The following is a 15,550-nucleotide window of genomic DNA, read 5'->3' as shown; positions in this document are numbered from 1 at the left end:
CTGAATGAAAGCAAATACATTAAATTTAGTTTTTATTCTCAACTCTGTAACCAATTTAATCAGAACGTGTTGGACTGAGAGCCTTACTGTTACTGCATCTGTCCCCTAAGCTCAAATGTATTATCATGTCAAAGCTATTTATTTATTTTAAATCGTTATTTTAATGTTTGTTTTCTTGTAGTTTTCTTTACCTCTCCTCCATTATTTGACCTTCAAATGAAGCACTTGTGTCTGAATCGTTCCAACACTTTGCCTCGCCGTATGCGTCTTGATTTGTGAGAAAGTTTTCAAATGATCTTTTTTCTTCTTCTTTCCCTTCTCAGCTGGGTTTCTTTAACAGAGTGCGCCCCCCGCAGGTGGACTGCACTGAGAAGGAGCAGCTGCAGCCGGAGGAGAACGGGAACACTGACGCTTAGAGGCCGAGATTTTAAGACGGACAGAGAGAGAGAGAGAGAAAGTTGAGGAGAGAAGAAATCAGGGTAAACCAGCCTCAGAGAGAATCACTGTAATGACTGTTGGGGGAGGGACAGGTAACTGTATTTGTTTGGCTCTTTTTAATGTTTTTTTTTTTTTAAATCATGTTGCATTCGTGCCAAAACAGAAGCTGGAAAACACTGGTCACAGATAAAATCCCCTCAACGCTTCAAACCCGCTCGTTTTTAAAAGTTTAAGGATCATTTTGTCTCTTTGTGCAGCTTCACGTCCGCCAACACTGAAGCACTTAACGGCTTCTGTAAACCCGGACGTGTGWTGCGGTGTGGCTCGCGCTCCGTGGTTCTCTGACATTTAAACCAACACGTACGAAACACTCCCAGCATGCACAGGGAGCAGCAGCCTTGTGCTGAGCTGTCCGTCAGGTTTGGCCTTTCAACAGATTTGCACATTTCTCCTCTTCTTTTCTGTTTTTTTTTTTTTTGTTTGTTTTTGCTTAGTCATCACATTAAACAGGTAACGAGCTGATTGGTCGTGTCGGCCTTAAAGTCCAGAACTGCTGATACATGAAGAAAGGTGTAGCAGCTGATGAAGGGTAGCAGTAGAACCAGTATTAATATCTGTAAGTACTGGAGTCACCTGATTGAATTAGGACCAACAGCAGCAATAAAACRGCAATATGAAATGAGGACATTTTAGATTCTTGAATATTTTTGGATAAAGATGGACTATTTGCTCTGAGAGGAGACGATCAGAGTGCCGCAGTAATATATATATTGTTCTACTTTGTTTTCTCTCCTGCTTTCTGTGGGTGTTTGGTAACAGTGAGTGTGGGAGTGTCTGCAGGGTTTTCTTGTGTGTTTAAATGCATTTTGTACAAAACAGTAATGGTGATTTACAAAARTGGGTCCAGCTCTATTTAACACRATCAAGAAACTGTTTTCTTTGACCTTTGATCACTTGGTTAAACCCCGGACCTGAAGAAGACGGTTTTAGAATACATCTTGACCCCTGGAGACCAATATGTGTTACTACACTACACGCATTTTCTTTTTTCTGCCTTTATGTAGCGAAAAAATACACAATGAACAACTGCTCTGTGATTCAGCTGCCATTTGATGGTATGCAAATGAGTTTGCATTAAATACGTCTGAATGCTAACGTTATTAGCAACGATAGCTATTGTTATTTGCTAATGGAAGTAAATGCTACCGCTATTAGCATTTGGAGTGGTCCTCCTACTCCTGCAGATTATAAGAAGTATTGATTTTATTTTGACAAAAATCAAATTGATTCTCTGTGAAAACATTTTTTAACRGTCTAAATTTCTTATCGCATGAAGTCAGAGAATCAAACAAACTAACAGTAAAATTTTATCTCACTAGTTGACTTGTGCTGCTAAACAGTACAGTTTATTGATGGAATGTATTGATCCTCTTAGAGGAAAAATAGTCGATAATGCAAAAAAGAATAATCATCCAGGCTTGTTACACTCCTCTGTGGCTTTTTAGCTGTTGCTAACCGGAGTAGCCATAGCAACCGTAGCTAAGGGGCGGGGTTTAATCCGTGGTCACTTGTTACTTTCCTGCCGTTTCTTGCACTGAGGCCTCTTTTTTTTTTTTGTTAATTTTCTTGTAGTTTTCCTGAGATTTCAAACTGGTGACTGGCAGCTTCGCTAGAAACTAAAAAAAAAAAAAAGAATCAGCTGGTTGCTATTTTTATGTCTAATGACTCTGATCTTACTTGTGTTATGTGTTTATGTATTTAAAAGAAAAGGAACAAAAATTTTTTTTTTGCTATTTGCCCATATTGGGTTTGCATATTTTGATAACTTCATTTCAACAGCAGACAGTGGGCGAGAGCATGAAACGTATTCAAAACATTAAAAGTTACGTTGTTGCTTTTCCACACTGGTTGGATTTCTATTGATGATAAAACATGGACATACGTCATGTTTACCCTTACGGTCTGAATCATGGACCTATACMTGGTGTAAATAGGGTCACTCATCCTAAACATACCATAATATTTCTCTCATCGTAGTTTCTTCAGTCTTAGCCAGGCTAGCTAGCTACGTAGCACATGAGGCTACGTTTGCTAACATTAGCTTCTTGTTCAAATCCCTGTAAAACCTTTGAAACTTTGAACAGATTTAAATCAATAAGAGCACACTGAGCAGTTTGGACTACTGCACTTTTAAAATTAGAGGCGTGTCTCTTTATTAGGCTAAAATAATTAAACAGGCCTGGTAAGACTGTTGGTTAATATGTTTTTTTTTTCTTTTCTTTCCGATCAAACTCATCAGCATAAATGTTACGCAAATGTAGATTTTCTGCTTAAACTGCTCTGTTTTCAGGATGGACTAATAAAAAAATCAAGTAACTTTAGTGATTTCTAAAGACATGACTTTGAATTTATTCTAGATTTGCTCTAATCCACGCAGGGTGAAACGTAAACAACCAGCCTTTTACACATGGTGCCACTAAGATTCRCTTAAAAGTTTCTTGATACGTTGCAACTTGACTTCATTGTTTTTGATAATCAAAAAAARATTTCGCACGAAATCTTGCCAAGTATTTGTCGTCTAGTTTATAGTGAAAATATCTTGGCACATTTGAAATAATTTTATTGACATAGAACACATTGTTCTTAGTCAATAATCTTTTGTGTTGATGAAAAAGTATTCTAATTGTACATCATTTCACTTATAACAAGACATTTTCCCCAAGTGAAATAATCCATTAATGGAAGTAGAACTTTCTCATCAATATTGAGGATTATTGACTCAAAATAAGCTCCTTTCTTTGCTACAATGTATTTCTTAGTGCACTTAAGACAAAACTACAACATTTCCACTGAACCTCAGCGGTCATGAAAAGTTGACTTTAGTTTCAAGTAAGTAAATGAAAAGAAAGTTAAAATGTTTTAGTTTCACATCTAAAGTTCAAAATGTATTGTCCAAAACAGGGAAGTTATTTTATTCATTTATATTTAGATGATGACCTTTAAGCCTTTTCCACCTTATTGATAATTTAGAGTTTGTAAAAATAATCAATATGCATTAAAAAAATGATGACGTGCTTTTTTACAAGCTTTTAATTCTGGATATTTAGCTACACTGAAGGTTCCTGGACTGAACTCAGCATGGTTTCCTAATAAAGCATTGAGATGTAAATTTCTGTGGTAAATTTTTGAAATGGATGTAATTTAGAAGATCAGTGTATTATGTAGAATAAGCCAATCTGGTATTGTTGTTTTTTTATGTTTTTATTCCAGATTTTAAGTAATTTTAAAGTCAACCCAGACACCAAAAAAAAAAGTTAATTATGCAATAGCCTTCATCACACAGTTGAATTGTAAATCAAAATAACCACTTTGTAGTTTTATGATTTGTGACAATGAATCTATAATGGAATGAAATAGTAATATAACTTTAACACAATGATCCATAATGTTATCAAAACCTGAAGGCAGCGTGTCGGAAACTGACGGGAGCCTGTGTTAACGAGAGAAAATCAACCATAAATGAACTTTTATTCAAGTCTTGTTTTTGTTTATTATTCCACCCTGGAGAAATCACTGTTAACATTCTGACTGATGCCTGTGAGGGGATTGTGAGAGAAACTTTTACTTCCTCATGGTGACCGTCTTGATTCGATTCGAGTGGCTAAATCTGCACAAACTTGTCTTTAATGTAGCACATTTAAAACTGGTTTAAATCGGCTTGTTTTGTTCATGATAAATGAAAGATTTTGAAGATCTGTGGTTGTTTATGGGTGAGCTCACGTCTCGCTTTCACCAGCTGGAGTGAAATCTGCTCACACTCKGTCTGAACCACCTGCAGCGTCTTAATTCTCTGGTCCATAATTTGTACATTTGAATCTGAACACGGTTAAGATTTCTATTAAAAAAAAGAATTATGCTAAATGTAGAGAATCTAAAATCAGACTCTGAACTGACTCTGTAGTGATTTGACTCCAGTCCTGCAGCCGTGTGCGTTTCTTTTTTTATATTTAATACCACTCTGTTTTCCTTTCTGCTTTGAGTAAATATTGACTTTTTTTTTGATGTATGTATTCTTACACTTAGAGAGTAAATATTAACAATTTCTAAAAAGAGATGATTTCACTTTTGGGCTGAAATAAACAGATTTGTTCACATTTTGTTTGTCCTGTGTTTTGTCTCCACGTTATTTTGGACCGGYGGGAACTTCAGCAGGAGGTTTCAGATCTTAATAAAAAATCACTGAGTATYATTSTAAGTGTTGTCGATTACATTGCTAACTGTTCATATTAAGACACACTGCGTGTTTGTTTCAGATTTTTATTGTGGATGGTTTCTGTTCCTCTTTAACGTCTCACTGTGCGTCTGTCAGCAGGAAGCTGAGGTCGCTGCCGGGATCGAACTCCGCCGAGGGCTTCCCACTGAAACAGTCAGAGGACGGGTCCGGGTTACAGAGTGCAAGAGTCTCGGTCAGATGAAAATAGATTCTCACTGGACAACAAGATGAGGTCCAAAAATCAAATAGAATAAAATAAGACCTGCAGCGGCGTCACGCGGAAAAATAAGAAAACAAACRCAGTTGTATTTAAGTCGCATCAACAAAACCTTTTAAGTGTTTGCAGAGTAGTGACKGTGGTTGTTAATTAATAGTAGGGCCAGGCGTGACTGTACACCGTGTGTGAGAGAGAGCAGTTGCTGTTTGACTTTAGTATCCTACATTAGTAGTTAGCATGGTTAGCGCTGCWAKCATTAGAGCGGTCTCCATTTGTTTTCCTAGAGAACAGATCCAAACTTTAACTCAGAAGTTGAACGGTCCAGAGGACAAAGCAGCAAACGTTGCTGAAGTGTGTTCAGCCTTCCTGTTACCTGCTAACATSCTGCTCTCTCTGGCAGCCTGAATGAACTGCAGGTTGTGTCCTGACATGCCGTAGAAAACTTTTTTTTTTTTGCTTGATATCTGAATACGTCCTTTGACTTCCTTGTGAACTCCTCACTGACACTAAAAATGGCTACCTGACTATTCTTCACTCAGAWCTTGAAACACTGAAGAGTGTTGCCGTTGGAGCATCCTGAGACTTTGTTATGGTGTGTTCACTGAGTTTCTGACCCGTCAGTCAGGACTGATTCTAAATCAACACCACTACTTTTATAAAATCTGAAATAAAACTCCAGTTAAATACTGAAGTTTAGTTTCTCATATTGCTCATGTAATGGTGGGAATGGACTAAGTTTGAACTAACCTGATTTGATTAAGACGACACATTAGTGGGGGGAAAAATGTCCAATTTCAGTTTTATAATGATTAGAAGGTGATTTAAGTTTTCGGGGCCTGTGGGAGTTGTTGACTTGTATGTAAATATTTCAGTTTTTCAGCTGCCATCGTTCACACGCTAAGCGTTTATAAATAAACAAAGACTTTTAAAGTGACAGAGTACCTGGTAAAGAGTCGGGCCTTTGTCGTTCCCAGCAGCGTGGCTTTGTCTCCCTCCACCAGCAGCAGGGAGCCTTCCCTCAGTCCCTAAAAAAACCCCGAATAAATAAAACGGAAATGAACCAGGACAGTCCAATAATAGCTGGTTTTGACTCACCAGAACACTGGGAGTGTTGGGTTCTTCATGGTACTGGGTTATCCTCTGCTCCCTGGTCTCCTGCACAACAACAATGTCACACAAGGTGATACTTCAACTGTTTTTGTACCAGGATTCATTTCATAACATGTCTGTGCATAAAAAAACAAACCATGTAAAAAGAGGAAAAACTGACCGTCTGCAAGCCAACAAACCTCAGCACACAAGATGGCCGACAAAACCAGAGTCCCGCCAATTCTTACATTTCTTTCTTAAATTAAGAGTGCAAGTGTGACTGTTGCTATGTGAACGCTCCGCCACAATAAATCATATCAACTGAGTCGGCTCATCATTTGTTTTAGTCTCAAGTAAAACTGCAAAAAGAACCTTTCAAAACTAAAATAAAGATAACGTATTGTGGCAAACTAAAATAAAAACCACAACAGATTTTAAAAGTTACAGAACTTACAGAAATGTAGATAGTTTTGGAGCYATATGGACATGCAATGATGCATAACAGCACTATTTTACTGTTATTGTAATGTGTGTATTTGGCCTCCAGGGGAGCTGTTGCACAATGTGCTGCCCTTTGATTTTATTTTGCGCATTACAAACAGAGCAAATGTTACTTTTCCTCCAGGCTCTTTCAGATAACTGAATTAAAACCATAACTGGTGAAAACAGCTGCAGTTATGTTAACGTGTCACCYGGATCCTCAGTTGGATYAAGGCCTGGACTTTGACTAGGCCATCCTAACGCAGGAAGAACGAAGGTTTTGATCTGAACCGTCTCTTGACTTTTACATAAGACTGAGAATAAAAAATGAATCTGAATTAAAAATCTAGATGAAATGTTCCTGAATATCAACTGGATGAATGGATTGGTAAATATATACAAAACYCTGAATAAATACTGTAGAAAACATGTCAAAAATATAACCAAAGCATATGGTCCCGGTTTATTTCTGTCCTTATTCATTCATTGACGACATAAATGATCACCTTTGCGTTGGCTTTAACTAAATCTGAAAATAAATTTGTCTGAAATATTCTCTATTTCTCCACAAATATTTGTAGGGAAACAAAGTATAAATGAAAGTTTGTTTAAAACTAAGACTAAACCACGACATCACTACAGTGTTCTTGCAAAGCGTCGTACGCGCCGAGGTAAATTTCTTCTTGTTCAGCGATTCCAGAGGAAGCAGCAGCAGAATCGAATAGAAAAAAGAGTCACATTCAAGATGGCCGACACGGTTTTTTGCTGACGCCTTTAAATCAACGCGGCTCTGTGTTCTGCAGTTTCCTGTGCTGGATAAATTCAAACCACTGCAGGTTTTCAGCATACAGATGAGGTTTTTTTTCTTCTTTTTCTTTCACCACAGCTGTGTTTGAACTGTGACACATTCATGTGTTTTAGATAAGCACAGGTCGATATGAAGAACCTCAAACAGGTTGAATCTGTTGGGTTTTTACTTCAAGCACGTGAAGTTGAAACRATCTCAATCTGCCTGGACTTCATACAAACAATTAGTAATAAACTACAAATAGCTTTAAAAAAAATTAAAAGTCAAATCCAGTTTGTTTACTGAGCTTTTCTTTGGCTGCGATAAGAAGCACTAAGCTGATAACACTGCTCAGCTAAGCACAGTATATGATTAAAGATGGACCTGATGAGATTTGCTCATCCCTTCCTAAAGTATTCATACCAGGGTTTCCTCCAGAAAAAAACCAGCTCAGCCTGGTGGTACTAAGGAGGTCCACCAGTTGCCCCACTGCGTTTTTGTGTTAAAAAATGTTAAAGAATTAACAGGAAATTWAAAAAAACACCAACAACAAAGAAAATACAGTGGTGCAGTAAATAAAACTAGTATCTCTGTAGGTTTTGTTGGTAGAATCAAATGCAATGCTGTTATCTTTTTTAAATTGTCTGCTAATGATTACTGATGTTTTGTTATATATAAAYCTGGCTTAGCCTGTTCTTTGCTCTCGCTGTTACTACTGTATTAAAATAAATAAGCAACACTTAGCCTGGTGGGGGGGTCAAGTAAAGCCTGGTGGGCCGCCAGGCTTATAATATACTAGTGAAAGCCTGCATACCGCTTGAGTTCTTTTTTCTCYTCCAGATTATTTAATTTGCTGCAGCTCTTCTGGCATAGCTCAACTTAAAATATGCAGTCGATACGGACGTATATTCATAATCACTCCACCATTCGGATGTTTTGYCATACTCCTTAATTGATATGCATTAGCCCTTATTTTAGTAAATAAACCTGAATTTACCATCGACTACTTAGGTCAGTYRTAAAGCCAGGACTTTGCGCGGCCATCCGTCCTCAGTGTGAGCGAGCGCAGGCTGGTCGACGCAGACGGGCTGTTCTTCATTTTGTAGAGCAAGATTTTTTTATAGATAAATAGCATCTTAGAAAAAAATAGATTCCCATTTATTGACGACGTTTCTCCATTTGTATTAGCTGATTAGAACCACAAACATGGACCGACTTTTCCTCAGACGTAAAGCATTCAGCCCAGATAAGAAGGTAACCAACCCCACAAAGTCACGGCCTTTGGGCCTGTCTTGTAACGCAGTTGAACMAAACCTCTGTTCTTCATTTTGTACTTGCCTACAGTGATTTTAAYTTTTACTTTGGTTTATTATTGAGCACATAAAACAAAGTAAAAAGCACTCACACCTAAGTTCTTTGTACCCAACAGTTTTGTCTCTTAGAGCAGAAAGCTTGGACGCCACTCTTCAGTCTCTTTAGGTTTTTTCTCGACTCACCCCCATGTGGCGGCTGTTGGGGTCGGGGTCCAGRTAGTGCGGGTTGATGTTGAAGGGGACCAGGCCGATGGCGTTGAAGCTCGGCGGGAAAACGATGGGCATGTCATTGGTGGTGCTGATGCTGATGGTCGCCACGTTGGTTCCGGCGCTGGAGCCCATATACGGGACGCCGTCCTGGAAGGGGAGGAGGAACAGAGAACGGGAAAACATCACGAGACGTCGTGTTGCGTTCTGCAGGACAGTGTCTGCTCTGAGGGACGTGGCTGTGTGTGCGCTCCACCTCCAGGACTCGCTTCCTGATCTCCGWCACCACGTTGKTGTCGTAAAGGCTCTTCAGCAGCCGGAAAGTGTTGCCTCCTCCTGCAAGCAGATGCGTCCGTTAGCGTCTCCGCGGATGCGGGGTCAGCGAGGTTGTGGGGAAAAGTTTGTGGCAGTGAAGTGTTTGGAAACAACGCTCTTAAAAAAAGAGTTGCTCTTGCACTTAAAGAAGTAGTGGGATGTTTTATTTAATTTTTTTGCATATTCACTCCCTCTGAAGGAGCTGACCGCAGCTTCATGAAATGTTAAAAGGGCAGATTTATGTGTTTTCCYGGCATACAGCGCCATTTTATAGCACAGAGATGATAGAATTAACAAAGGTTGAAAAAGTTAAAAAAAAAAAAGGGGGCAATGCTGTAGGGAGGGTAGCGTCACCGCAACTCTCCACCTTCAGTTCTCACCAATAAAGATGCCTTCTGCCTTTCGGACGGCTTCGACGGGGTCTGCAGCCTCATGGATGCCGTCGACCTCATAACCTGCCGCAGTCCCAAGCAGACAAGTCAAAACAAGCCTTTTCAGAACACAGCTCAGAACACAGCTGGAATGCATTTACACTCAGCTTTAGTAAGGAACACACCAGACCCCTGAAGACTGTGATCACAGGAGCAACAGTTTAGAGGTASTGGTGGCGTCCAGCCCTACCTAAGGATCTGAACTTGTTCCTGGCAGTCGTTGTGTAGGCATCTCTGTCATGGAGGGCATAGGGAACAAACAGCACTCTCTTCACATTCCTGAAGGATGAATCAACACATATAGTAGTTTATAGCTAATTGGGGGTCGTCCTTGACTTGATGACACCCTGGGCAAACCCCTCCTTCTGACGCCTCACTGGCAACTAAGCCAACACTCTGAGAAAACACAAAAACAGTTAGCATGTGGTTTGTTAGCGACTTTAATAACTAAAAAGGCATTGAYGTGATGATATTTGAGAAAGACAATAAGCTGTGAATCAGATGCCAACTTCAGCGCCATCAGCCACCCGTTGGTATACGGCAGTGGTGTACGGAGGCGCCCATTCTCTGAACGTGCAAATAGCGAAGCGTTCTCGTTCTGCACACAAGTCGGGTTCTCCACGCTTCTACAGCGCCAAGGAAAATAAATGGCGCTCCAGGATTGGTTGCTTTGCAAGCGAGGGCCAAGAGTGCGTCAAGAAGAGCAGCATTTTTACTTTGGTGTGTCATCTTCCTGAACTGAAYTTTCTGTTGACTGGATTAGATATGCGCTACAAAAACCTGTAGTACCACTACCGTTGCTACTTTACTTTCCAAAGAGCGAATTGGTGATCATTGATTTTACCACCAAAACATATATAACATATTCCTCTGTTTTTCAATTTACATACGAGTACYGAACTCGAGACAACTTGAATAGAGCATTAGCCACAGAAACAACTCAGTGTTTCTCAGTTTTTGTTGTTGCRTTTCTCTTGACGCCCCTCTGTCCCATGCCACCCAGACCAAAGAGCCAAATCACCCATAACAAAAGCCGCCTCTAAATCTGGAGGCTCATCAGCTTGAGGACTTTTCTAAAACAATTTGCTTCCYTTTGACATTCTGCGCTCGTTTSCTGCTGCCCASCTGACATGTCCTGTCTCTTTATAGCCTTAAGTTGAGTCTCCTCGGCTGTTTTCTCCCGGGTTTCTGTTCAGACATACTTTCCAAAGAAGCTGGAGATGTGCTGCTGACAGTGGTCCAGGTAGCCGCTGCCGTGCAGAGTGGAGTTGGACACCAGCAGCAGTCTCCTCTTCATGTCTCACCGCGGAGGGTCTCACGGAAACACCGAGCTCAGCTGGACTGCAGGWACAGTCCAACGTTTCGGGTCAGAGTCCGGAAGATTCTGCTGACTGCGGCTTTCCAGAGAATCAGAAACGCCCTGGAAGAAAACTCTGCTGTCACTTTTTGACTTCACGTCTCAACGACGTTCAGCAGCTGCTGCTTGAAGTAACTCTGAATGTTTTCCCACTGACACACATCCGGGTTAGTTTTCTCTTTTGKTTTCATGTTTCATTTATGGTTCTTTAAAACAGGTTTTAAAATAACAGTCTGTTTTTCGGTGGCTTTATTTATTTCCCACAMGTGATAATCTTTGGCGTACTTATATCAAAATAAAAGTTTCGTCGTCCGGTCCATTACTTTCATAACAAAAGCCAGCATTTTTAGACCATCTCTATCTATATGAAAGCTTTCTTTTTCCTGTTGATGTTGTTTACAACAACAAAGACAATAGTAACTATAATAATAATAATAATAATAATAATAATAATAATAATGATTTTTTTTTTTTATGAAGGTTTTAAACAAAAAAAGGAAGCAGTTTTTATTTATCTTAAAGTGCTATCAAAATAAAAGCCGTACCAGTACCTAAGTTTTTTTAAACGTCCCCTTATGTGTAAAATTGAAACATACAATTAAAACAAGCGCTCCAGTCACGCTACAAATAAACATAAATTGTGATCTGAGTAAGAAATATTGCATCATAATAACGAATATTGGACTTAAAAAGATTAAAATCTTTTGACATAAATGTTACATTTCCTATGTTTTTAGGAAACTAATTTTTAGGAGATTAATTTGATATMATTTGGAATAATGCTGTAAAATTATTCCAAAATGTGGAACAAGTTCACAAAATGWGGAGAAAGTGAAGCTGTGAAAACTTTCTGGATGCGCTACAAAAACACTCGTCTTTCGATCAGTTTATGGTTGCTTATTTTAATAATTTAACTAACACTACAGTTGCCAACTTGACCTTGTAGCTCTTCTCGGTGCGTCGCCATCTCTGTCAGTTGTTGTTCTTGCATAAAATCAGTATTTTAATATCCAATCTAATGTGGAGTTCCTTCCCACACTTTCACCCCCACAGAGTCTCACTTTAAAAAAGAATCAAAAAGGACACAGAAAATTAAATGTGTAGATCTGAAATTTACACAACCATAATTTTATGAGGGACCGAAAATTTATTATTTTTTTTAGTAGCAAGGTCATGAATCAGAAAGAGCTTTTTCTAAAACTGCACATACAGAGAAAATTCTCTAGAGGGCGCCGTATCTCCGCCTGAAGAGTAAAAATACAACCGGAACCATTAAAAACAAAGCCGGATGGAAAAAACTGAACACAAAGAACGGAAGTGAGGGACTGAGACACTAAACAGACTTGCTGCAAGAGGAAAACCGACAATATCACCGTGAAAGTAAGAAAGAAACCATTTCTGTGGGAGGAAAACCAACCCGCGTGCTTTCAGCTCCACTAAAATGGCTTCCAGATTAGAGGAGAATCTCTGCTGTCCGGTCTGCCAGGACATTTTCAAGGATCCGGTTCTCCTCTCATGCAGCCACAGCTTCTGCAAGGATTGTCTGCAGAGCTTCTGGAGGGTCACGTCCAGRCGTTCGTGTCCTGTTTGCAGAAAAGTATCCGCAGAAGACGCTCCGTGCTGCAATCTGGCTCTGAAGAGATTCTGCGAGACCTTTCTGAAGCAGAAAGAGTTCCGAGATTCTCTTTCTGCTTGGTGCGTCGTGCAGACCGCAGACACCTGCAGTCTGCACGACGAGAAACTCGAACTCTTCTGCCTGGACCACCAGGAGCCGGCGTGTCTGGTCTGCAGAGATTCGGAGAGACACAGCGAGCACAGGTTCAGGCCCGTCGGGGAAGCCGCTCGGCAGCACCGGAAGGACCTCCAGGAAACTCTGGAGTCCTTGAAGAAGAAGCTGGGGCTCAAGAAGGAGGCTCAGGAGGACGTCTGTCAGGTGATGGAGCACATGGGGTTCCAGGCCCGCCGCACGGAGACGCAGATTAAAGAGCAGTTCAAGAAGCTTCACCAGTTCTTGGCAGAGGAAGAGGAGGCCCGGCTGGCTGCGGTGAGGGAGGAAGAGGAGSAGAGGAGAGAGCCGATGAGGGAGAAATTGCGGGCTCTGTTCAGGGAGATGAAGACGCTTTCGGACACAGTCAGAGCCACGGAGGAGGAGCTGAGAGCCGAGGATGTCTTCTTCCTGTGTCACTACAAGGCTGCGGTGGAGAGAGCGCAGCGCTGCGCCCTGCTGGAAGATCCAAAGCTGGACTGTGGAGCTCTGTTTGACCAGGCCAAACATCTGGGCAACCTGGCCTTCAGCATCTGGAGCAGCATGGAGACCATGGTGTCCTACACTCCCGTGGTTCTTAACCCGAACACGGCTCATACAAAACTCCACCTGTCGGAGGACCTGACGACTGCGACCACAGGAGAGACGCAGCAGCTTCCCAACAACCCAGAGCGGGCCGACCTCTGGTTTTCCGTCCAGGGTTCTGACGGCTTCGACTCGGGGAGCCACAGCTGGGACGTCGACGTCGGCGACAGCAGACTGTGGCTGGTCGGTGTGACGGAGAAGGAAGGCSAAGAGTGCCGGTTCTTGGTGACGCAGCTGCGTAATGGCGTATACACAGCGGAGGGTCCGTCGGCTCTTTCCACGGGTCTCACAGTGCAGAAGAAGATCCAGAGGATCAGGGTGGATCTGGACCGGGACCGGGGGAAGCTGTCCTTCTCCGATCTGGATACCAACGAGCACATACACACCTTCACACACACCTTCGCCGACAAGGTTTTCCCACACTTCGTCACCGATTGCGTTGTGAGAATCTTACCGATGAAGGTCTCTGTGAGCAAACGGCGGCTCCGAGGTTTTTCAAATCTGGCCTCAGATTCTCAGCTGGATTTAGATCTGAGGACTTTCTAATAAACTAGAGAGTGGGAGGATCTGAAGATGGTGGGGGTCTATCTTCAGGTTTTATGACTAGCGACGATGTTCGCCTCTGTTTGCTGCCTTCTGATTGGTTTAAATGGCAGTATCTAGTTTGATTTTCTATAATCTGTTGGTAGATCCTTTCAGTAAAGTCCAGAAGTTGTATTTGGGTTAAACTAGTCGACCGTATGATAAGGCCTGGCTGCAAAAACACAAAGTCCTACCAAGTAATTTTGGTCTAGAGAGTCTAGTGCAAATATCTTATTACACTTAAAATAAGACAAAACTAACTTACAAGTAACTTTTTAGCAATATACAGTGGCTTKTTTTAAGAAAACAATTCATTAATATTGATGAAAAAGTTCTTCRTCCATTGGCAGATTATTTCACTTACAAGACATTTTTCCCACGTTATGCTAATTTATCTGCCAAAATAACAAATACTTTTTCATCCATATTAATTCTTTTCTTAAAACAAGCCTCTATTTCTTTCTTGAAAGTTGCTTTTAAATTAATTTATCTCATTTCAAGCTTACTGAGAAACTAGACCAAAATTACTTCGTAAGGTTTTGTGTTTTTGCAGTGAAACAACCAAATATTTCTCCATCGTCTCGCATTAGTTTGCTGGATTACCTTGAAAACCWCCGAGGGGAATCGGCTAATTTTCCAGCTGTGGAAATATAGACACTTAATGAACAGGATTCTAGATAGAAATATGTCTCCTAGACCTTTTGGGTTAATGAACCTTTCTATATTTTATAGGAGAAAGCTTTTTAAATCCTCCAGTTTTGAGAGATGTTTTTTCTCTTTTTTTTCTATTTTTAGCAGTTGTATTAGGAAACTGTAAAACAAAAATGTGATATTGTTGCAATTAAAACAAATACGTTYTAGTTTTGTTTTTTAGTTTTGAAATAAAAATGTTGCTTCTTTCTTGGGATGCTGCATGTAACTTTTTTCATCTAAGTTTACCAGAGTATTTTGCGTTTGCTACAAAACAGTGACACAATAAAAAATATATATATGGCTAAATACCTTTACAATCATTTTTAAATACACTTTTTTATTATCTGTGGATGCACAAGGTCACAAAACTCTGTTCACAACGACACATCCTGATTTACAAGTATAAAATATTTGTGACAAATCTGGGAGAGGAGGAGCAAGTTTATTACACAATCACTGATAATTTGTTATTATTTGTGAAGAAACCGAACTCAAACGCAAAGATTAAAATAATGGCGTAAGATTGTAGCTGTAGGTAACACAACCGTCAAACCAGAGGGGCCTTTTTGAAAAATGCCCTGATAAATAAACTTGGTCTCCATGGAAATGTTGATCAGGATACCTAAAAAAACTAGGTCCTGCATGGCTCATTGTTTTTCTATTAGATAAATGCCCTAATAAACCAATTTGGTCTCCATGAAAATGTTGATCAGAATGCTTGGAGAACTAAATGCTCATTGGGCCTTTTTTATTTTTGAAAATTGCCCCAATAAACAAAATTGGTCTCCATGGAAATGTTAAGAAAGCTTGGAGAACTAGATGCTCATGGACCCATTTTTATTTATTTATTTTTATTATTTTTTTTAATTGCCCTAATAAACACATTTGGTGATTTTTGATCCAGGTTTTTGAAAAATACTCTATCAAACATGTTGGTGTCCATGGAAATGCTGATCAGAATGCATGGAAAACTAAATGATAGTTGATCCAATTTTTTTGAAAATTGTCTTGATAAACA

General features: G+C 40.2%; 3 protein-coding genes across 3 annotated transcripts in view; 2 read left to right on the top strand and 1 right to left on the bottom strand.

Moving 5' to 3' along the window:
• itgav (integrin, alpha V) overlaps positions 1-4,592 on the top strand; it is a 45,826-nt gene extending 41,234 nt beyond the window's left edge. The window contains exon 32 of the mRNA XM_008402283.2: positions 324-4,592. Coding sequence (XP_008400505.1) covers positions 324-416 — 93 coding nt within the window. The 3' untranslated portion in view covers positions 417-4,592. The remainder of the gene's footprint in view (positions 1-323) is intronic.
• A 147-nt stretch (positions 4,593-4,739) lies between these two features.
• On the bottom strand, positions 4,740-11,186 carry LOC103460202 (alpha-aspartyl dipeptidase). Its single transcript, XM_008402282.2, has 8 exons — positions 10,753-11,186; positions 9,741-9,829; positions 9,500-9,574; positions 9,061-9,140; positions 8,781-8,954; positions 6,024-6,083; positions 5,871-5,953; positions 4,740-4,856 (listed from the first exon to the last, which is right to left on the bottom strand). The coding sequence occupies exons 1-8, from the start codon at positions 10,845-10,847 to the stop codon at positions 4,790-4,792; spliced, it is 723 nt and encodes a 240-aa protein (XP_008400504.1). The 5' UTR covers positions 10,848-11,186; the 3' UTR covers positions 4,740-4,789.
• An 845-nt stretch (positions 11,187-12,031) lies between these two features.
• Positions 12,032-14,087, top strand: LOC103460201 (nuclear factor 7, brain-like). The gene has a single exon (XM_008402281.2). It carries the CDS (start codon positions 12,349-12,351, stop codon positions 13,801-13,803), a length of 1,455 nt encoding a protein of 484 aa, XP_008400503.1. The 5' UTR covers positions 12,032-12,348; the 3' UTR covers positions 13,804-14,087.
• Positions 14,088-15,550: the final 1,463 nt, after the last annotated feature.

This window comes from Poecilia reticulata, unplaced genomic scaffold (genome assembly GCF_000633615.1).
Source record: "Poecilia reticulata strain Guanapo unplaced genomic scaffold, Guppy_female_1.0+MT scaffold_207, whole genome shotgun sequence".
NCBI classification, from domain to species: Eukaryota; Metazoa; Chordata; class Actinopteri; order Cyprinodontiformes; family Poeciliidae; genus Poecilia; species Poecilia reticulata.
This window is presented reverse-complemented; position numbering and strand designations above follow the sequence as displayed.